This window comes from Sceloporus undulatus, chromosome 6, assembly GCF_019175285.1.
Source record: "Sceloporus undulatus isolate JIND9_A2432 ecotype Alabama chromosome 6, SceUnd_v1.1, whole genome shotgun sequence".
Taxonomy (NCBI): Eukaryota; Metazoa; Chordata; class Lepidosauria; order Squamata; family Phrynosomatidae; genus Sceloporus; species Sceloporus undulatus.
The window spans coordinates 20,217,783-20,241,062 of record NC_056527.1 but is presented as its reverse complement, the minus strand read 5'-3'; the positions used below and the strand labels follow the sequence as shown (position 1 = coordinate 20,241,062).

At 40.7% G+C, this 23,280-nt stretch overlaps 1 protein-coding gene across 2 annotated transcripts in view; it reads left to right on the top strand.

Moving 5' to 3' along the window:
- ZEB1 (zinc finger E-box binding homeobox 1) overlaps positions 1-23,280 on the top strand; it is a 115,792-nt gene that overhangs the window by 47,379 nt on the left and 45,133 nt on the right. For both annotated transcript variants that reach the window (XM_042472320.1, XM_042472321.1), the window contains exon 2: positions 21,471-21,671. In XM_042472320.1, coding sequence (XP_042328254.1) covers positions 21,471-21,671 — 201 coding nt within the window. The remainder of the gene's footprint in view (positions 1-21,470; positions 21,672-23,280) is intronic.

Genomic DNA, 23,280 nt, shown 5'->3' with positions numbered 1-23,280 from the left:
ATGAAAAGAATTGACAGGAGGAAACCATGCTGAGGTATTGCAGTGGTGTGAGATTATGTACATCATTCTAGATAAAAGTCTACCTGCTGCATAGTTTTTAGAAATAATGTGGGACAATAACACCTTCCTTAAATATTTTATTCATTGTTATTTTAGGAAAAAGTAGTAATCAATTTTTTTCTGATTTTTCCAGGGGAAAAAGGCTTTGGAAAAAAAGAAAAACACAGTTCCCCTCCCTCCTGATTTTTTCCAGTTTTTTTCTGGGTGATCAGATGTCTATACAGAAAAAGCCATTCTGTTCTCACTGACATGGCTAAAGAAACTGGCAGCCTCTACCAGTCCTTCCCCCAGCTTAAGTATTGAGGAACACACCAACAAGAGAACATGGAGAGAGAGAGAGAGAGAGAGATGATATTCACTTTAGGATTGCCATAAATTGGAAATAATTTGTAAGCATACCATAACTGCCTTAATAGAAGCACAGGTTCCAAGTCAAGGCAGGTAATAATCCTTGTCAGATCTCATCTCGAGTGCAGTGTCAGTTCTGGATACTTCATTTTAAGGACAAAGACAAGCTGGAGCAGGGTCAGAGAGGAGCAACAAGGATGATAAGAGGGATGGAGAACAAAACGAGAAAAGGTTGAGGGAGTTGACCACATTCAGTGTAGAGAGGACTGATGAAGGGTGACATTATTATACTTTTTAAATATCTGAAGGGCTGTCATAGATATGAGGGTTCAGGTTTGTTCTTTGCTGCCCCAGAAGGTAGATCCAATGGTTTTAAGTTACAAGTGGGTAGGTTTTGATTGAACATTTGAAGGAACTTTTGACAGTAAGAGCAGCTTGACAGTGAAACTAATTGCCTACAGTGGGGTCTCTTTCTCTGGATATCATCAACAAGAGGCCAAACAGCTAGCTGCTGGAAATTCTTTGACTGGATTTCAGGCATTGAATAGGGGGTTGGATTCAATGGCCTATGAGGCCACTTCCAGCTCCATAATTCTGTTATTCTATGACTAGGACAAAAGTCTAAATGAAAGTATACTTTGAGTTTTAAGACTTTGTCACATGAGCCTCGATCTCATCTTGGTCTTTCTGCAGTCACGTTGTTTAAAAAGAACAGAAGCATACTGGATTTGGAGCTTTTATTATTAAACCTCTCTTCAGTAGTGCAGCAGGGACCATCAGTGGCCTCTTTCTTATCCCCATTTATGTCTGCCTTTCTTATCCTCACTTTCTTATCCCCATTTAAGTCTGCTTTTATGCCCTACCTAGCATGCCATTCTCTCTCTCATAGATATAGATACAGACATATGGATATAGATATAGATATTTGTAACCCAATTATGAAGTTATGGAAACACGCTGAGGCAGGGAGACAAGAAGAAGCATACTGGATTTGGAGCTTTTAGTTTAAAAAAAAGAAGAAAGGAAAGTGAAAAACTGCTTGGGAATAGCGAGGGGGAGGGGGAAAGGAGGAGACTAACACCCTGTGACTGCTCAGAATTGGGATTGCCAAGGACTGTCATTGAACACACTTGTGAAATATTGGGATGGCAGCACAATTGGCCAATTATTGATGAGGTTTCCCATCAATGAAAAGATGCTCTCTAACACTACCTGAGAGGCACAGCGGCAACGGGTCGGGGCAATGTCATGCAATAGGAACTGTCAAAGGTGCTATTCTCTTGCTACAATTGCAATTTTAAATCCTGCATGTGATAAAGTCCTTAGACTATAGGAAATGTAGCTACTTTGAATCATTTTGGACCTGGGCATTTTATACTCTCAGTACTCATCTATCTCAACTTTTGAGGGGCTTTTGTTCAGACAGGCAGTTTTGCTAATGAGTAATTCATATTACTATGCTTTATTGTCTTTTCAAATAGTGATTCTGGATATAGTCTGTGCAATCTTCCCTAATCTGGTGTTTTGGACACCAGATATTTTCACCTCCCATCATTCCTGATCATTTGCACATTGTCCACAATTCTAGTGTGACAAATTCCAATTGCTCTTTACATAAGCTAACATAATGATTTTTTTTCATTTTGCATGTGTCCTGCACTCATGATTTTAAAGTTCAGTTCAGATTTTACATCTTCCAGTACTTAATTGTTCATTTGCACTAAAATTTTCATTCCATCTAAAATAACTAGTTTTAAATAGCGTAGGACATTAATGGTCTGGATGAAGGCAAGCAAGCTGAAACTTAATCCAGAAAAAAGAGAGGTGCGCCTGATCAGTTGGAAGACAGATCAGAGAATAGGGATTCAATCCAATTTAAAAGGAGTTACACTCCCATTGAAGAAGTATGTTGATGGCCTGGTTGTATTCCTGGAGTAATCGCTGAGCCTGGATTCCCAAGTTTTAATTATGGCCTGGAGGTCCTTTGGCCAATTAAGGCTAGTAACCCAGCTGTGTCCATTTCTGGAGTTATCTAACTGAACCACACTGACACATGCCTTAGTTATAAACTATTTGGATTACTCTACACCGATGAAGACTGTTTGGAAATTGCAAATGGTTCAGAATGGTAATATCAGACAGTTGACTGGGTCTATTTGTAGAAAGTACAGTGGATCCACTGGCTGTGGATCGCCATGCCCTATTATTCAGTGGTAGTATATGTGCACTGATGCGCCTGCAGAGATTGCAACCATTTAATAATATGGGGCACAATTGTTTGCATTTTTCTCATAAATGTGGGGTGGGGACCGAAGGGTCTGCTGTATGTAACTCTCCACTACAGTAGCTCCACTGGCTACTGATAATTTTCTGGAAACAGTTCAAAATCATGGTTATGATATCTACATCCCTATATGGCTTGGTTCCAGGGTATGTGAAGGACTGTATCTCCTCATACAAGTCAGCCCAAAGATCTGCAGGACAGGTCCTTTTCTCTTTGCCACCATGGGTGTATTTGCTGGAAACATGGAAGAGCGCTTTCTTAGTGGCGCTGCTAGATTATTGCCTTTCCCATGGAGTTAGGCTACTTCCTTCATTGTTTTTCCCTTGTCAGGGAAATACTTTTTAAAAAACATTAATGGAGGCTGTTAATAACTCGCTGGGAGTAAGTGAACATTAATTTAAATATATTAAGGTAAATGTAATGTATTTATTAAGATAACATGTCTTTAGATAGTAACAATATCCAGTCTTTTGAAGAAGGTGGGATGCAAATAAAAATTTTCCATAAACTTCAATCTTAAGTGTTAGAGAATGTTATCTAATGAAACCATTTTGATTTTTCCACCAATGTTTAACTTAAATTTAATCTTATTTTAATACTACTATCAATATCTATAATATCAACATATCTTCCAAATACTACACATCCTGTTCAGTTTCATAGTACTGTTAACTCAGACTGCTAACAGTAGCACAACCTGATAAATACATGAATTGTGTAGCATGTTAAATATGACAATGCTCATTTAAGTTAGTACTGTATACACAAAAGTTCCATTTTCTGCTGATTTATTCTGTATCTTCCTTTCTTTATGGAGGAGAGATGCACCAGCACAAAAGGCTATATGAAGGGACAAGGCCATACAAAGGGAAGGCCAACTGCCTTCTATAATTTTCTCACAAGCATCATTCTATCTTCCTGGTTAACACTGAGCAATTTTGCTCACACCAGTTGAGAAACAATGGATAATAATAATAATAAAATTTTATTTATATACCGCTTTTCTATAAATCAAAGCGGTTAACAACATATACATATACAATATAAAAGACCATCAGAATACAAAACATCATAAACACAAATTACAGCAATAAAACCACATCTCATGCCAGCTCAACGATGCTGATGGGGGGGGGAGCACGTCAGGGGTATGCCTGCTCAAAAAAGTGTGTTTTTAACCCCTTCTTAAATTGGTTCAGTGAGGTGGCCGAGCGGAGCTCGTCGGGAAGCAACTTCCAGAGTTTGGGGGCCGAGGTAGAGAAGGCCCTCCTGGTGGTAGTAGCTAATCTGACCTTCGGAACTCTTTAACAGTTGCTTCCCGGTTGATCTGAGTGTGCGGGGCGGATTATATGGAGAGAGGCGGTCCTCAAGGTACCCTGGGCCCAAGCCATTTAGGGCTTTATAGGTAATAACCAACACCTTGTATTGCGCCCGGAAGCGAATAGGCAGCCAGTGAAGGTCTTTAAGGACCGGTGTTATGTGACTGGTCCTAGGTGTATTAGTGACCAGACTTGCCGCCATATTCTGCACCAATTGCAGCTTCCGGGTATGGTACAAGGGTTGCCCCATGTAGAGCGCATTGCAGAAATCCAGTCAAGAGGTTACCAGAGCGTGTACTACCGTTTCAAGGTCCCCCCCGGCCCAGGTAGGGACGCAGCTGGCATATCAGCCTAAGCTGATAACAGGTGCTCCTGACCGTCGCATCCACCTGAGATGTAAGGTGGAGCGACGAATCAAGGAGCGCCCCCAGACTGCGTACTGAGTCCTTCACGGGAAGCGTGATCCCGTTTAGAACAGGTGGAATCACCGCCATCCCCGGGCCAGGGGAACCTATCACGAATACTTCCGTTTTCTCTGGATTCAGGCTGAGTCTGTTTTCCCTCATCCAGCCCATTACCGACTCCAGACAGGCAACAAGAGGAGAGATGCCATCCTTGGTCACTGAATCAGTCGGAGACATAGAGAAGACTATTTGGGTGTCATCAGCGTACTGATAACCCCACGCCCCATGCCTCCGGATGATCTCTCCCAGTGGTTTCATGTAAATGTTAAAGAGCATGGGGGACAGAATGGCTCCTTGAGGGACCCCAGATGTAAGGGCCCTCTTGTCGGAGCACGCATCCCCCAGCTGCACCATCTGGAACCTCCCAGAGAGATAGGATCGGAACCACTGGAGCGCAGTGCCTCCGATTCACAGCTCCACTAGGCGCTCCAGAAGGATACCATGGTCAATGGTATCGAAAGCCGCTGAGATGTCGAAGAGCACTAACAGGGACACGCTACCCCTGTCCATGCCCAGACGGAGATCATCGACCAGGGAGACCATAGCAGTCTCAACCCCATAACCTGCCCGAAAGCCAGTTTGAAATGGGTCTAGATAATCCGTTTCATCCAAGATCGATTGAAGCTGGATTGCAACCGCCCTCTCAATCACCTTCCCCAAAAATGGCAATAGCGATACTGGCCGATAATTATTATGCATCAGGGGGTCGAGGGAGGGCTTTTTTAGCAAAGGTTTTACAATGGCCAATTTTAAGCTAGATGGAAATTGCCCATCCCTCAATGATGTATTAATTATACGGTGTAACATGGAAGTTACTACCGTTCCCCCCTGAGCCGCTAGCCATGAGGGACAGGGATCGAGGGAGCAAGTTGTCTTCCTAACACTTCTAAGGATCTTGTCCACATCATCGGTATCTACAGACTCAAAGTGATCCAGTACAGTATAACCGAGTCCACGGAGGCTCTGGATACCTCTACTCTGGTTTCTGCACTAATACTGGCGTCAAGACCTTCCCTTATCCGAGAGGTTTTATCCGCGAAGAAGTTGTTAAATTGGTCACAGCAGGCCTTAGATGGTTCTAAAATAGGGTTCAGGGCAGGGGGGAGCTGAGTAAGCTCCCTCACTACCCTGAACAGCTCTGCTGGACGCGACTCCGCGGACACGATACGTGCACCAAAGCACGAGTTCTTTGCTGCATTTATCGCCTCTCCGTAGTCCTCCAAAAGATGGTCTAGGAGAGCCTTGTCAGGTAAGCGCTGGTGTGCCTGCCAGTCACGCTCTAGCCATCGCAGCACCCGCTTCCTTGCCCAGAGATCTTCCGTGTACCAGGGCTTCTTTTTGGAAGCAGGCCTAAGAGGGCGCTTGGGAGCGATACTGTGTATAGCCCTGGAGAGATCAATATCCCAGATGTTAGTCAGGGCATCAACAGAATCGCCGTCATTCCCAACCATATACCCCTCTAGGGCTTCCTGGAACCTTTTGGGTTCCATCAGCCTTCGAGGGTGGACCATTCTAATGGGTCCGCCACCCCCGGGAGGGATCTGGGTAGATGCCTTGATTTTTGCCTCCACCAGGAAATGATCCGTCCATGACAGGGCAGAAATGTTGGTTATTTCCGCCCACGGAATTTCCAGGTCCATACAAAAAACCATATCAAGTGTATTACCCGCCGAATGCATAGGCCCCGAGACCAGTTGTGACAGGCCCATGGCTGTCATGGTATCCATGGATGTATCTGTAGTATGAACTGTCTCATGTGTATTTCCTTCTAGAGTAATGACCAAGATTTGACTGTTGCTTGAAACATTTGTACTTCAGCATTTTTTATTATTCACAGTCATTTGGATCTAGACTTAGTAATACGTAGAGTAGGCCCACTTAAATCGATATGACTTAATTTAGTTATGACATAAGAACCATTGATTTAAATGGGCCTGCTGTATGCATGACTAAATCTGGATTTGATGCATTGCCTGGATAAATCTTTAATTATAGAATATGACTGTGCTTTGCACATTTCATAGTGATTTAACTAGTTAGTAGTTCTGAATCTTCAATAGTGTCTATAACTTAGTAATAAGATTTTGTTCTCTGATCCCGTTGAAAATGTTCAGTTCTACATTTTCAAACTTGACCTGCTTATGTTCTGGAATATTTACTTCCTTTGTTTCATTTCAGAATAACCTTATTTAAAAATGTATGAGGCTATTTATAATTGACTCTGTGGCAGTGATTAAAGAGGTGTGAATAATAGGTTGGACGTTGACAGCTCCTTCTTTGCTAGACTGCTGTTAGCAGATATATGCAGCTCAATCTTACTTCACTTATTCTAAGGTAATATCTGCATTTTGGCACATGCATCGTAAGTTTTTGTATTCCTGGGTAGGGGTTGAGTTTGGGGTTAGTGAATTTTATTTTGTATTAGCATGAATATTTCACTGTCAGTTTGTATTTATGCGTCTAATGATACGATATTGAGACTTAGTATAATTATGCCTTTATCTACAGATTAGTGTGTAAATGTGAAATATGCCCTTGGAATGTACTTGATTTGGAATGTCTAACCAGTATATTGGTATCACAAGTATTTTTAATCTAAAACACTGGTTTCTTCGCTCTCTAAATCTGACCAAAATAAAATTGTTAATCCAATTTTCTATCAATAAAGAGGAAATGTAAATACAAAACAACCAGAAGCCCAGTTGTAACCAGTTGCTAGATTGGGTGCTACTTTCCTTTTGACCTTGTCCCAGAAAGTCTTGCAGGTAAGAAAGAAAACGATTCTTCATTTTGCTTGAGATAGAAGCTGGGAACTTGTACATCAACACATTAAAGCATTATGATTGCAATCCTATAACCTCTGATCTGGAAGTGAGTTCCATTGAACTCAGTGGGACGTATTAACTTTCAATAATTTTCACTGGGAATAATGCAATTTTAGCCCTGTGGAATCTTTGGATGGGATTGATGGGGAAAGAAGATGCTCCACTAGGGCAGATCCATCTGTTTGGCTCAACCTTTCTTTTAAGAGACTAATTTTCAATTTGCAATGGTTTCTGCAGTTCATCTTTGGAGCCAGTGTGTTTGTTGTAGTGGTATGTGTGCTGGATGACTACTCTGGAGACCATAGTTCAAATCCCTATTTTGCCATGGAAAGCCACTGGGTGACCTTGGGCAAGTCACACACTCTCAGCCTCAGAGGAAAGCAATTGCAAACCCTCGCCAAACAAATCTTGCCAAGAAAACCCCATGATATATTCACCTTCAGTTTGCCATCAGTCAGAAACAGCTTGAAGTAAAAAAATAACAGCAGCAACAACAATATCAACAGTGATTTCTTGCAGATCTGACTCCATAGCTGTAAAATAGAGGAAAGAGTAATGCACCTTAGAGCAGGGATGGAGAACATATGGCTGCCCAGACTACAACTTCCAAATCCCAAAGCTTTGGCTACACTAGTTACAATTATGGAAGTTATAGTCCAATCTCTGGATGACCACACATTCCCTATTCCTGTCACATAGAGTGGTTTGAGAGCAAACACCAATTACAAATTTGAGATTATGAAATATTACCCCTTGATTTTATGTATGTTTACCCCTATTGAGCCAGTAAAAAGTGCCATAAAATACACTCAAGACTGTAGACTTTATTCTCTTTCTATGCCTGTTATATCTATGTTGGGTTTATTATTTTAAAAACACCTTAAGTTCAATAGCATGTCTGTCTAGTGATTGATTTTTAAACACTTAGAATATTTTAATAAATTTAGATACTTTAAAAATATTTTTCTGCTGATTTGTAATTGTTTCTGTTATATGCTACTTTTGATTCCTTAGTTTGTAAGTTATCTTTAATAAAGACACACTTACAAATCCTTTGTTAAGATTTTTTGTTGTTGTTATGGTTTCTGTAACTTATGGATCAAAGGTTGCTGCGATCTGAATGGTGATGAGATTTAACGTATAAATCTGAACTCTGTATAAATAATTAAAATATTTTTACCTCCTTGAGACATTCTGTGAAACTATTTTGACATGTGAACTTTGTATTAACACAAACTTAATAAGTTATTCCCCTCAGTAGCATTAGACACTCACTTTGATTCCAGTTAAATTTGATAGAAATATGCAAGTTTTTATTTGAGTTCTCTCTTTAATTTGGAAAAAGGGTATTTTTGTTTGTTTGTTTGTTTGTATTAATGATTGAGATTGCCTAACACTCAAATGGGTTTTAATATCTTAGTTGTTTACATAATTTTAAAAACAAAGTTATCAGTGGATGGAAAAACAGGAATGGGCAATTGACCCCCATCCCAAATATTGTCAGTCTGCATTAACTTAACAGGGTTAGTGCTGAGAATCCAACATCTGAAGAGCCACAGTTGCCCATTCCAGATACAAAGACTTGCATTTTGCTGTATTAGAGGAAGTAATTTCAGACAGATAATTTCTAAACATTTACTGAAGGCTTACAACAAAACTAGTATATATGTTATTTTCAGCATACAAAAATAGAATTCAAAATGAACACATCTCTCAACTTGAATGTTTTATTAAAGTGGTAGGAAGTAGTCAAGTCCCATCTTTAAGGAAAGGTGTGATGTAAATCCAATAAATAAAACAAAACACTTTATACAGAATGTGCTAAATTAAGTTGGCAAGCATATTCTAGTAGACTGTAAATTCTTGTTGTCACAGTGCCATCCCCACCCAGGGTGTCATCTTCTGGGGGCAGAGCCAAAAGCACAATCCCCTACCTTGTGGCTGCGGCTGCAGCATGTAGGATGGTACTGTGGTAGTAGGGAGGCACTTGTCTCTCTTAGCAACTCCCCCAACATGGCCGCGTGGGACCCAGAAGGCAGCCATGTCCCCCCACCTTCCAAGTCTGGAAGGCAGCCACTTGCTACCCTAGTGTCGCCACTGGATTGTCATAATATGCGTTATGTAACAATGCAGAAGTTCATCTTGATAAAATGAGTGCAAGGAATTGATTCTGAGTTTGGAATATCTGTTGATGAATGACATGCTAAGGAACAAGGTAAATTTGAATCAAATATAGGGTGACTCCCAGCAGTAGCATCATGCAAGGGGGGTGCGGGTCTCACCAGGTGACACCCCACATGGGCTCCTCTGCCCCCTGTGGAAGCTGCTCAGACCCAGGCCCACTGTCCCCAGGCCAGTGCCCAGGCCCGTGAGGGCACAGCTGCGGCCTTCATGGACGTCCTTCCAGCCCTGGACTTCTGGAAACCCCACTGGAAGTCTGGAGCCAAATGTCCCGCTCTCACACCCGGTGTCACGTGTTGCAGGGATGCCACTGACTCCAAGTAATAGCCTCTTCTGCCTGTAGCCATAAAATTTCATCATGCATTTGTGTAGGCCCATGCCGGCCCAGGTAAATTTGTATAACAAGAAGTATACGAAATGACATTCTGAGAAGAGTGTAATGTTCCCTAATACCTAATTTATAGGCATTATTTATCTTAATAATTGCTTCCTTTTTTAACCATAAGAATTTAGGGGTAGGTTTTTATATATTTGCAACAGATAGTATTATTCATATGATATACAAGCCAGACACTACAGTATTTCCTTTTAAAAGGGGGGGAAAGCATATCTGGCTAGCTATTTTGCTATTCTAGTTTAACAAATCTGTAAAGTCCAATGAGTTAGACCCAGATTTTGATTCAGAACTGCATTCATATTCACTTCAGTGGATTAGTTGGTAGGTTTGAATAAAGCTACATCCAACCTTATATCTTGAAGTGTTTATCATATGCTGCCTCATTGAGCTTTTTATGCATGTGGAAACTGGACCATTCTAATTGTGCTTAGAATGGTAGGCTCTGGTTCCAAAAAAAGAGCACCTTGCTTTGCTCTGCTATCATGGATGAGATACAGCAACCTGTCAATGATGTCTCCATAATGCCTCAAGTAACTAATATAGCAAATCATCCATTACTTGAATGCCCAACTCCTTCTGAATTGATACAAATTAGTATCTAAAGTCGTTTTAACGCTGGACAAGATACGGAAAAGCTGGCACATAAATAGTCTTTTAAAATGCTTCCACATGGCTAATGTTTTATTTGTAAAATTCTGACCAACCTTTTGCCCAAAAGGATTCCCTTGCATTGTGTTAGATACAGAAGTGCATGATAATTTATAAATGCAATACAATAAAAAACATATAAAAATAGGCAGACTGGCAGACAACAGACTGAAGAATTATAAAGAAAGCCGAACCAATATAACCTATTAAAATGTCTGGACAAATAAAATGTCTTCAGTTGATGCTGAAAAGATTACACTATCAGCATTAGTCAGACTTTTCAAGAAGGTAAGAGGAGGTTGTTATGGAAAAGGCCATCTCCTTTGCATGAACATAGGAACTTTTGTTTCTGCCAATACAGGTTGAGTCTCTCTTACCCAAAATACTTTGGCCCAAGGGTGTTTTGAATTTTGAATTTTTTCATATTTTGGAATATTTGCATATACATAATGAGAGCTTGGAGATGAGACCCAAGTCTAAACATGAAAGTTATGGGTCATATATACCATATACACATAGCCTACGGGTAATTTGCTACACAATATCTAAATAGTTTTGTGCATGAAACAACAGTTTATGAACCATCAGAAAGCAAAAGGGTGACTATCCAGCCACCCATATACACAGTTTTAGATTTTGGAGTATTTCAGAATTCCAGATAAGAGATAAAAAGGTAAAGGTAGTCCCTTGACATGAATGTCTAGCCGTAACCAACTGTAGGGGGCGGTGTTCATCTCTGTTTCTAAGCCGAAGAGACAGCGTTGTCCAAAGACTGCTCTGGTGGTCATGTGGCCAGCATGACTGCACTGAATGTTGTTACCTTCCCACTGAGAAGTGGTACCTATCTATCTTTGCATGCTTTTAAACTGCTAGGCTGGCAGAAGCTGGGACTACTGACAGGAGCTCAACCCATCGTGCAGCACCTGGGCCTCAAATTGCCAACCTGCCGATCTTGCAATCAACGAAGTCAGCGTCTCAACCATTTGAGCCACTGCATCCCTTAGATAAGGGATACTCAACCTATATTCAGTTAAGAGCTTCATTTGATGGTCACATTGTAAGCAGGGGTTGGCAAGCACAAGGGATGCGGGGACTGCACTGCCTGCCACCCACTTCCTCCCTAGTAGGCTATGAAAAGCAATTTCATCCCATGGGGGGGCAATTTTGCAGTTCAGAGAAGGCTGATTTTAAAGCATAAAGTCAAGCTGAGGTCCACTTGTGGTTTATTCCTTGGTTTTGTCTGTTTGTCTACTAAAAGGTAATGTGGCCAAGGAAGAGGCAGATATGTGGCAAAATTGCCACAAGGAGCCAACTGATAAAATACGATACTGTAGGCTATATCTGGCCCATCGACTACACTTTTTCCCTATCCTGCCACATGGGTGGGTTGTCATAAGACGATGCATCTGCACTGCAGAAATAATACAGTTTGGCACTGATTTAACTGGCACAGCTTGATGTTATGGAAGTCTGTTGTTGTTGTTTTTTAGTTTTGTGAAATGCCTTCTCTGTTAGGGAGCTCTGGTACCATAGCAAACAAATCCCAGGATTCCATAGCATTGAGCCATGGCAACTAAAGCAGTGTCAAACTGCATTACTTCTGCAGTGCACACACATGCAGCCAGAGTGCTCTTTTCACATGATGTAGGGTTTTAAGCATTGGACAAGGATACTGGGAGACCAGAGTTTGAATCCCTACTTGGCCATGGAAACCCACTGGGTGACTAGGCAAGTCATACTCTGTCAGCCTATTAGGAAGGCAAAAACAAAAGATCTGGACAAGTCTTGCCAAGAAAACCTGTGATAGGGTCACCTTAGGGTCACCATAAGGCAGAAATGACTTGAAATCATACAACAGCAACAACAATAGTTTAAAGGTTCCAAATCTTGAACTGGGCTTAGAAGCAAATGGATAACAAATGTGCACGAAACAAAGCTTGTGAACCGTCGGAAAGCCAAAGTGTCATTATCCAGCCGCCCATATGCACAATTTTGGATTTTGAAGAATTCCAGATAAGGGATACTCATTACTCAACCTATATTCAGATAATCTGATGATCACATTGTAGGCACTGCTTTAACTGCCATGGCCTGATGTTATGGAACTGAACATAGCGATATAAGAAGCTATGCTACACTGAAGGGCCAAACAGACAAGCCAAAACAAAGCTGCTTTGGGTCACTTTGGAGGTACAGTATGCTGTTTAAATGACACGTTTAGGACTGGAGCGTGGCTTTCGCACGGCTTCCAGCCTCTTAGGACACATGCATCATTTAAACAGCATGCCTCCAAAGTGACCTAAAGTAGCTTTATTTTGGCCTCTCTGTTCGGACCCTAAGTCAGACCACTGTTCTATCAAGCCTGATATTGCCATCTAACTAACATAGCTATCCAGGATTTCTGTCTGGGCTCTTTCTTAGCTCTGCCTGGAGAACCATATTATTATTGAGCACTTGCCCATCCAAATACTAGGCCTAACACTGCTTAACTTCTGAAATAGTCTGTTTAGGATGGTATCGTGGTATTCCAAAATACGTTGGGCCAGCTCTAGTAATAGGAGCATAACTGCTGCTTTACACTGAGTGACACCATTGGGCCATCTTTTTCAACCTAGCATTGTCAACTGGCAGTTATCCAGAATTTCAGGCTGGATTCTTTCCTAGCCTTAGCTGGAGAGTTCTGGTGGTCTCCCATCCAAGTCCTGACCCTATTTAACTTTCAGAATCAGTGAGACTGGTGTGTTCAGGTATAATATGTCTTGGCAAATCCAATTAGAATTCTACTGCAGAAATTAAGTAATATTTGAATCTTTTAAGGTATCTTCAAGGTCCACCCTGTCAGGTGGCCATCTGCTCTCTTGCTTGCTTCTATCAGCAGCCAATTGTTTACAGTTCCTCTGCAGATGTCCTATCTTCTTGCAGTAAAAGCATCTGCGTTGCTCCCTCGAAGAAGCTGCTTGGTCCAGCCCACGCACATCAGGCTTGGCTTGCTCACTTGGCACACTCTTGGAAGTTGCTGCGTCATTCCTCTCAGACAGTCTCCTCTGGTTCTCTTCCAGAATCCTGGCCACAACTAAGTCTCTCGTTAGCTCTTCTGCCGGTGGGTTCTGCAAGGCATTTGTGATGTTGCCCCAGGAAGGGTCTAAGGATTCAATTAGTATATAGCACTGTTGTTCTTTACTTATTTCAACACCTCTTAGCTCAGCCTGCACAAACAAGTTTTGCATGGTTTTTAAATGTTCTATCACACACTGCCCCTTTGCCATCTTCTGTCTATAAATTCTCTTAGACCATAACATTTTTGCAAAGGCAGTTGAAGGAGTGTGTAGCCTTTGAAGTGTTTCCCACACATCTCTCGCAGTCTCCTTATCTCTGACATCATTAATTAAGTCTTCTTCTAACATTAAATAAAGACAGGCTTTTGCTTTGCTATCTTTCTCTTTCGTGGCTGGACTAGCATTGGCTGGCAACCCGGCTTCAACAGTTTCCCACAAACTTTCCTTTACAAGTAGGGACTGGGCATAAATCTTCCAGGTGGGGTAGTTGGATCTGTTCAATTTACTAAACTTCAAAATCTCCATCTTAATTTGTGCAGTGACTCAATTGACACAGTTCTTCTGAGTATGCACAGCTGACCCCTTTCGGGCTTAATCAAAACACAGGAGGAGTTACTCACGGAGCTTATCAGTGCAGCGCAAACAGCTTGCTCTGATCTGTCTTCCACTCTCTGGAACTTTCAGCTTCTGTGGATGCTGGGTGCTGCAGTATCTGGGCCCATAACCCTTGTCATGGATGATGGGAGTTGTAGCTCTTCACCTCTGGCTCGAACTCACCACCTGGTTGTGCACCGCGCTGACCAGTTTTGGCCAGTGGTTATAGCTTAGCAGAGTTACAAAGAATAGGCTGAAGACCCTGACAAATTCTCCAAGCCTTCTCACTCTTGCTTCCACAGAAGTCTTCACCCTTCTTCAGGATGCAACTGGTTCTTGTAGCAAGACACCAGACAACTCAGTACTTTATTCTACTATATACAGCTCCAAACTATCCAACACAACAATACACTACTCCTCACTCTACTAACCACTACTACAACCCACAAAATACATTGGGATCTATAGTCATTATTATAGTCAATGCAAGATACCACCCACTGTTGTCTGTTTCCACCCAGTAGGCGTGTACACCATTCTCATTGGTTCTCTTGGTTCATCCTACAATTAATGATTTCATCATCTCAGCCTTGACCACTTAACAATTGTCAGGTGTGTCCAATTATTCACTATGCATTTCTTGTCCTTGGCAGTTCAGGACTTGTTAATCGTATTACCAGTTACACCTGTGTGGTTCCCAATTGGCTTCTGCTGAGTCACCCTGACTCTCACATACATGTTTTATTTCATTTACTGTATAACCCATGTTGCTTTTTTCCTTGACACACCCTACATATAACACATAGTAAGAACAGGAGGCTGCCAGAGAATGTATTCCTATAGGCCCTGCCTATCCAGGAAAGGATGCAGCTGGCAAGGAAAAGAAAGCTGTTAAATGGTTCACTGTTCCACCAAAACCACTGGGTTTCAAATGTTAAGAGGCAGGCTAGCTCCAACTGTCTGCCTGGAAGAAGACAAGCCCTCCCTCCAGTCCATCTGCCTTGGTCCAGGCCTCCGAGGGAGAGAAGAACTACTGGACCTGATCCCCTCTCTCCCTCACCATTCCCTTCTCCTTTTGTGTCCTGTCTTTTAGATTGTAAGCCTGAGGGCAGGGAACCGTCTTTTATCCCCTCTGTTGTAAACTGCTCGGATTCCCAGTGATTGGGCGGTATATAAATAAATCCTATTATTATTAATTTTGGCTTAAAAGTACCTGGACTGAGGATGTGCTTTTTCAAGGGGAATGTAGCCCTCTCCAAACAGACCAAGCACCAGTTTTCTAAACCTGACAACCACATACCTGCAGTAGCCCAATTTGTCAGGATTCAGCTTCTGTTTGTTGTTCCAAAATCATATACAACTGTGTCTCCTGACTGACTCAAGACTCAATCCAGCAAGGTATCATACTTTATGGTACTGAATGCCACAGAGAAATCAAAGTGGATCCATAGGGTTGCGCTCCTCTTGTTTATCTCTCAGTAGAAGTAGCCATCCGGACTTCAAAAGGTGTTTCAATCAGAGATCTAGTTCCTTTAGTAGTGGGTTCTAATAAAAGGTGTCATTTTTGTATGAAATGTCTGTGTGACTGGGAAAATCTGCATTAAGTGAAGCCACTCTTGTGCACTAACATTTCTAGCAGTCTACCATATAAACCTTATGATGAGAAATGAAAACCTGGACAGTTTCATGATAGTCTTTGGAACTATAGCTGCTTTCAGATGAGGAGTTTACTTGCAACTGCCACAGACTAGCTTGGTTCATATAGGCTACCCTCTAACTCTTAACTAGTTCTGTCAATAAAGCTGAGTAGTTTATTTCTAGTTATTTTTAGAGAAACCAATAGTAAAGGCTCATAATAGCTTGATATGTAATGAAACCTCAACAATAATAGCTTGATATATATTTTTTAATGGAAATACAATATATTAGTTGTAGCATGCTGTTTGGTGTTGCAGGCAATCAGCCATTCCTTTTTTCAGGATATCCATTCCAACTCTTCCTCTTATCTGTTTTCTGACATTTCTTCCACTGTATTACATACCCACTATCTATGCTAAATACTCCATCTCCCTCATTCTTTTCTAAAACGTATTTTCTACTTCTCTAAACATCTGTGTTCTCCCAACCAGGCAGATATCTCCCTCTTATTGCTAACTACAGTCGGTCTTCCTTATCCATAGATTCAACCATCCACAGCTTTAAATATATATATTTTTAATCTCAAAAGCAAACCCTGATTTTGGCATTTTATATAAGGAACACCATTTTACTACACCACTGTTTATAATGTGACTCGAGCATCCATGGATTTTGCTATCCATAGGGGTCCTGGCAAATACCAAGGGCCCAATGTAATGACACTAGGATTACATAAATACAGATTCACAGAATTTATGAGGCAAATGGGAGCCAACAACAAAACATTGCACTATATTTTTGATGTGTAGTGTAGCTGTATCTAAGGGGCTGAAAACAAGAGTCCCTGGTCCAGCTTGGGTAATGCTTTGTGTACATTTTTTTAAATTTATAAATATTGTTACAAAACCTAACAGTATGCATGCAAGTCAGCTGAGCATTTGACTTTTGCAGAGCTGAGAAGTTCAGTAGAAGAGGTTTAACATTTTATCATCAGGTTTTTTTTTACATTTTTTTTAAATTTTATTTTTATTTGGTTTTTCTTTTCTTTACATCCTTATTTTCAGTAATCATCAATAAAAGATCATACATATCGTCTGTACTTTCCCTTATCCCTATCCCTTCCCTCCCTTTCCCCCTTAAACCCCCCACCCTCTTACCCTTACCTTCCCCCTGTACACATCCTAGTACTTCCAACCTATATAGTCCTTTATAGATTACATATTACTCTTTCGATTTTCCTTTACATTCTTCCTTTACATATATCTATATACAAGTCATTTCTTTCGCTCTTTACCTCTTTACATTCCTAATCTTCCTTTTCTTTTCTTATTTCTCTCCTTTATTTTCCTTTTACTAACTTTCTTTTCTTCTTTCCACATACCGTATTATGTATCATCATCAGTTTTATCATCAGTTTCTAAGCTTGGAAATCTAATCAAAGTTAATGGTGAGTGGGGAATATTTTTGACATGTAAAGTTGCCATATTGTTCATCACTGTGTCAGCATTAGCAGTCATAGGACTGACAGAGAAAATGCCACATAATACTTCGCTTGACATTCTTGCCCCAAAGTGGTACATTTTGTTTTTGACGTCAGAGGTGCTCTTACACAGTTGTTTAAACAGAATAAAGCAATAACTTTCTTCAGTCTGGCACTTCCAGATGCATACAGATCCCACAATCCAGTTGTGACTATGGCTGGTTGAACTTTGGCGCGTTACACACCGGCATTTCAGATGTCCTCAGGACGTCCCAGTTTGAAAAAGGAGCGTCTCTTCTAGATGCCCCTACTTCTATTATGGACAGAGTCCATAACAAATGGCGGTGGCCGTTCCACATGCCCGCTGCCATTTTGACGTAGCGGACGCTCTGCGTCCGCACGTCGCGGCCCAGAAGTGACGCCGCGAGTGCACGCTTTGGCACTTGCAGCGTCTCTTCCGGGTTGCCGGAAGGAGCGCAATTTTCGCGCTCCTTTGCAGCGCGGAGGAGTCGCGCGGTTTGGCTGCTGCGACTCCTCCGCGTTGCAACCGGCAGCGGCCCAAGACCGCCCCTTTTGGGCGGTCTGTAACAGGCCTTTATAAACCAACACTTCCAAAAAGGAAAGTTGGGACAGACTGTCTTTAAACTTGCTACTTAGCAACATGTGCAATTAAGTTTTGTTAGTTATTTACTGCATCACTTTTCTTCTTTCTGTGCCCTACAGTCCACAGAAAAGTGTATGCTATCCACCCTTCCAACACCATAGATTCTTTGAGAGAATGATACAACACTTGCATTGTTCCCTTCAAGTGCCTCTAAAATGTCTAAAACATCCTTTTAATGTGACTTTAAAATCTAACTAGTATACATTACATTTTATAACGAACACTAAGGATTTTCTTACCTCCAAAATGTTATTTACTCCTGAAGTCTAACATAGTCCACCCCCTGAAGTAATTTGCTACAGGTAACTGCTTTATTTCAATTCTTTATTTCCTATCTCTGTACTTTTGTATGGAATTTAATGGCCTGGGAGTAGGTCTGAAGGAGCAATATCCATATAGATTGGTCTTTGCTCCCACCTGAGAGTTTTGACTGGTTCTGTTTCTTCCATGTAGAGAGCCAGCAATTAGAATACATTGTAGAACTATTCTGTCTTTTTCTTCTTAAAGGGTCTTTTTAATGTAAGGGTGGGCAGAGCAAAAGGATCATAAGTGGATGATGCTGTTTTCTGGACTCCCTGTGGATATCAGGAGTTGCATATGCTTTTGTCTTTCCAGAATGTAGTAAGGTAATATGTAGTAATGATAGCAGGTTTTAGTGATGTTTTACAACTGTGAATGCAGACACAGGTGCTGAGATAAACCAGGAAAGGAGGCAAACTCATTCAAGGTCATTTGTAAGAAAGTTTCCAGGTGTAACAGCAAAGAGAAAGGGGTGGTGTGGGAAAGGAAAGAGAGCTGTATTTATTAATTTTAACAAAAAAGAATTAAATCTGCCTGAAGTCTGAATTATGTATAATTTAATTATGTGGTTGTAACATTTGCTGGTCTGTTCTGACAATGGAAGTTACCAGGCTGAATGTATAGTTTTCTTAATAAAGGTTTCTGAATTTTACTACTGAGCTTGAGTTTCTGAACTTAGGTATCCTGCTGAATTTGGCAGTGAATAAAGGAGAATGAATTCTTGATAAAAGCATCCAAAATAGCTTTAGTACTGTTACTGCCAGTACGGTGAACTATGTTGTAGGACTACTGTAAGCTATTTTCCACTTTTCATATAACAATGAACTACTTTGAAGAGTTTTGATTACTATTTTCTCAGCCAACTTGTGCTGTTGGAATAAAGGCTGTGGATACTACTTCAAAGTTGCTGTACACTGTTTTCTAGGTAGGGATCTAATATACTACAATTAAACCCCTCAGAGGTCTTCTGCTCCAATATTTAGTCAGAACTACACTGCAAGGTTATCATGGGCCACACTCTCCCAATCACAGTATGCTCACTTTGCAATGAACTGTGTGAGAAAGTTGCCCTCTCCTAGCATTTTTCACCAGAGATGCTTTGTATTTCTGCCAGGCCTGAAATCAACCCAAGTCTGGTGATTATCTCTTTTTTTCCCATGGTACTGCAGTTTTAGTTACGTATCTGTGTATACTTAAAGACTTGTATTGATACTTGAATACAGGTAATATTGCCATATTACTCTTTAAAATGTCATAAATCTGTTCACAATAATGGAATGAATGGTAGCACACAGCACATGATGTTTTTATGCAGGAAAAAGAAACAAGTAAGTTACTAGTTGAGTGGTAGCTTGATGCCTTAAAGACTTAAAGCTGCAGTGTGAGTTGAGACAGAATAAAGGTTTTCACAACTTCATTTCTAAAAATCTGTCACCTATTCTTCCTTTAAACAGGCGGTAGTGGAAACATGGTTGGCACAAAACAAAGAGTGTAGCTGTTTCCATAGCCCTTTAGGAAGCTACACATATAGCTGCCTACTTTCCATGTTTCCCAAATCTCTTGGGAAGTATTCCTATACCTACCTTTCAAAACAATATTCTTATGCACTACAAATGCACTTCTGGTGACCAAAATGCCTGCTACTACCCTGGTACAGGGTTAGGGCGATGGAAATGCTAGTCAATTATAGAATTCTACATTACGTCTTTGTAAGATGCTTAGAATGATGGTGTACCTACATAATTCATAGATGCTGCTATCAGTCTCCCAGTGTAGCATTCTTTTTAGGTGTATATCTGTGTGCATGCACACCTTCAAGTCATCTGTTGACTTATGGCAAATTTCACAAGGTTTTCTTAGTTGGAAGTGGCTTTGCCAATTCCTTCTAAAATATAGTCTTCAGCACCTGGTATTCATTGGCAGCTACCCATCCAAGTACTAACCAGGGCTGACCCTGCTAAACTTCCAGGATCAGATGGGATCTGATGCTTTTAGGGCAGTAGTTCCCAAACTTTGGTACTCCAGGTGGTTTTTGGACTTCTTTTCCAAGAATCCACAGCCAGTTGGGAATTCTGGGAGCTGAGGTTATGACTGAAGAAGACTGACATTTGGGAATGATTGCTTTAGGCTATTTAGGACACACAGTTTTTTAGATAGATTACCCATATTAGCACATCTTAAGTTGAGACAGGTCTTAGTCTCAGGTTGTGTTTGAATGTACCATTAGCTCTCCCTCTGCATGCAAGTACTTATAAGGCAAATAGGCTAGCATGTTAACTCATGAATAGATTTGGTTGCTTGAGGAGCTACAGCTCCTACAATTTGATGTGGTGTCTGGGAACCCTTCCCAGCAAGTAGTTGATCTAGCCAGTGATGGTTGTTTTTCCTCCTCAGTTTGGAGCTTCAGTGGGCAACCTGGGTTTTTTATTTGGAATTAATAACAAATAAGCATCTTCTCATGTAGATTTATGGAACAAGCCTGCAGGAACAGTGTCTTGGATTATAGTGAGCAATATAGCAGAAAAAAATAGGTTTCACAACTCACCTATTCGGTGTTTCTGGAAAGAAAATACAAAGTACACTAGTGAGAGATGCTCCCAGAATTAGGATCAGTCAGATTTTTCTAGCTGTTCCTATAATGCACCCAAAAATATAGCTGGTGCAGCTTTTCAATTCATGGTCCACCCTTGGAACACAGAATAAACTAATACAGGAGGAAGTTAAACAGAACATAGGCTGAAGGCTTTTGCTCTTCCATTAATAAATTTAACATACTACCAGATGTCTAGAATTGATTAACTTTATAGCATAGGGCTCCTGTGACGCGACGAGAATGGTCCCAAAGGAGCCATGAAGGGAACGGAACGAGTGGGGGACACATTTTACTGCACACAGAGTCCCTCACCCATTCCGTTCCCTGCCCTTCCGTTCCCAGTCTGTTCCAGAGAGGGGGAGATTTTTGAGAACTGTTTTGAACAGTTCTCAAAAATCTCCTCCTCTGGAACAGATGGGGAATGGAACAGAATGAGTGAGGGATTTGTGTGTGTGTGTGATAAAATGCGTCCCCCACTCGTCCCTCACTTGTTCCTGGCCCCTTTCGTTCCATTCTGGTAGCGGTCCATGTGATAAAGTTCGATATTTGGTACTCATACTAGAAATTAACCAGTTCTGAATAGCATAGATAAATGTATCTTTTTTTTATTTCTCTACAGTTACCAGTTACAACAACATCGTAGAAACAAATTCAGATTCAGATGATGAAGATAAATTGCACATTGTTGAAGAGGAAAGTATAACAGATGCTGCAGATTGTGATAACAGCGTGCCAGATGATGACTTGCCAAAAGACCATACAGTATTACCAGACTGCAGTGAAAGAGAAGGAAGTGCAAACAGTTGTTGGGAAGATGAAGGTATGTGTCAAGATATGTGTCTTTACTCTTAAGGCTCGGTAGACAGGAATAAATGGTTAACTTGTTTTATAAAATTGTACTGAAATTATTGTTTGCATTCTGTGTTGAAAAATGAAAGAAAGGAAGCTGCTTTGATTGGTAAACTGAAGATTGATCCTTTAGAGCCCTGGTTCAAACACAGTACTTCCCACTTTCACCTAATTTAACTTGTGAAGAAATATAACACAGTGACAGAGGTCTGCTTCATACAAGAAGTTACCGTCACATAGAACTGATCAATGATAAGTTCCTAAGGTCAAGGATTTGAAAGCTACTGTACTTTGAAAAATTCTACACAAAAGGCATTTTGAAGAAAAATGTAATGAATGCCAAATGGGAAAGGAATAAATGGCTGTACAAGTGACAAGGCTAAAGATTCCATTTTGAAATGAACAAATTTTTGTTTTGCCACATTCTCATTTACCTCCCTAGTAGTCCAATTTGGCCTGTGTTTGCATCAGTTTCTGAACATGGCCAGTTCATTCAAAAAAACAGTCTGTACAACAGTTTGTGTTTCTGTGCACATTTTCAAAATAGCGATATACCTCAGTTAACAAAATAGTTGTGTTTCTGCCCATTTTGTCTTTAACAGAACTTTTACTACAATAGGCAGAAATAACCTGGAAAGAATAAGAATAACTTCATACACAGCAAAAAATAAAATAAAAAATGTTCAACATGTTTAAGCAAACTTTATATATACTGTATATATTCATGTATAAGTCTAGAAATTTTAATCAAAAAATTAACCCAGAAAACCTAAGTCGACTTATTCACAGGTCAGTGTAAGTACTGTACTTTGACTCTTATGAAAAAGGAACCATCCCCTGCTGAAAGGCAAGAGTGTTATCTGTCCTGGAAGCACTGACCTCTCGGTTCCTTCATCCATCCAGTGTGAGCACAAACAGTCATGCCTGCTGGAACTTTGTAATTTCTTTGGCATTGTTTTCCTTTGTTTCATCCTTTGTTACATGCCCCTAAGTTTTAACCTCGACCTATCCACGGGTCATATCAAAATCCATAATTTTTGCTCCAAAATCTGCCCTCAACTTAGACATGAGGTCAACTTATAGTTGAGTATATACAGTAATTGAAAGCATTAACATGTGAAACGAAACAACCATGTCTGATAAACCTGTGTAAGTAAAGTAAAATATATTAAACCTTCTAGAAACTGCTTCAAAGTTTCTTCCAAAAGACATGCAGGGATGTCTTTTTCCTTCACCAACCTGGACTTTCTTGAAAAGATAGATGTGGAGATAGCTGATCTCAGGCTGTAAGACGCAGTTCTGCAGAAGTAATGCAGTTTGATACTGCTTTAACTGCCATAGCTCAGTGCGATGGAATTATGGGAGTGGTAGTTTTGTGAGAGAACTCTGCTGCCACAACAAACTGCAAATCCCAGAATTCTATAGCATTGAAGTATAACAATTAGTGGTGTTAAACTGCATTATTTCTGCAGTGCAAATTAAGCCTCTGAAAATGCCATCACTTAGATACTTTCTATTCCATTCTTGTCCAGTCTCTGTGAGCATGTACTCATAGGGGCTGGCTTGGGGGTATGGCGTTT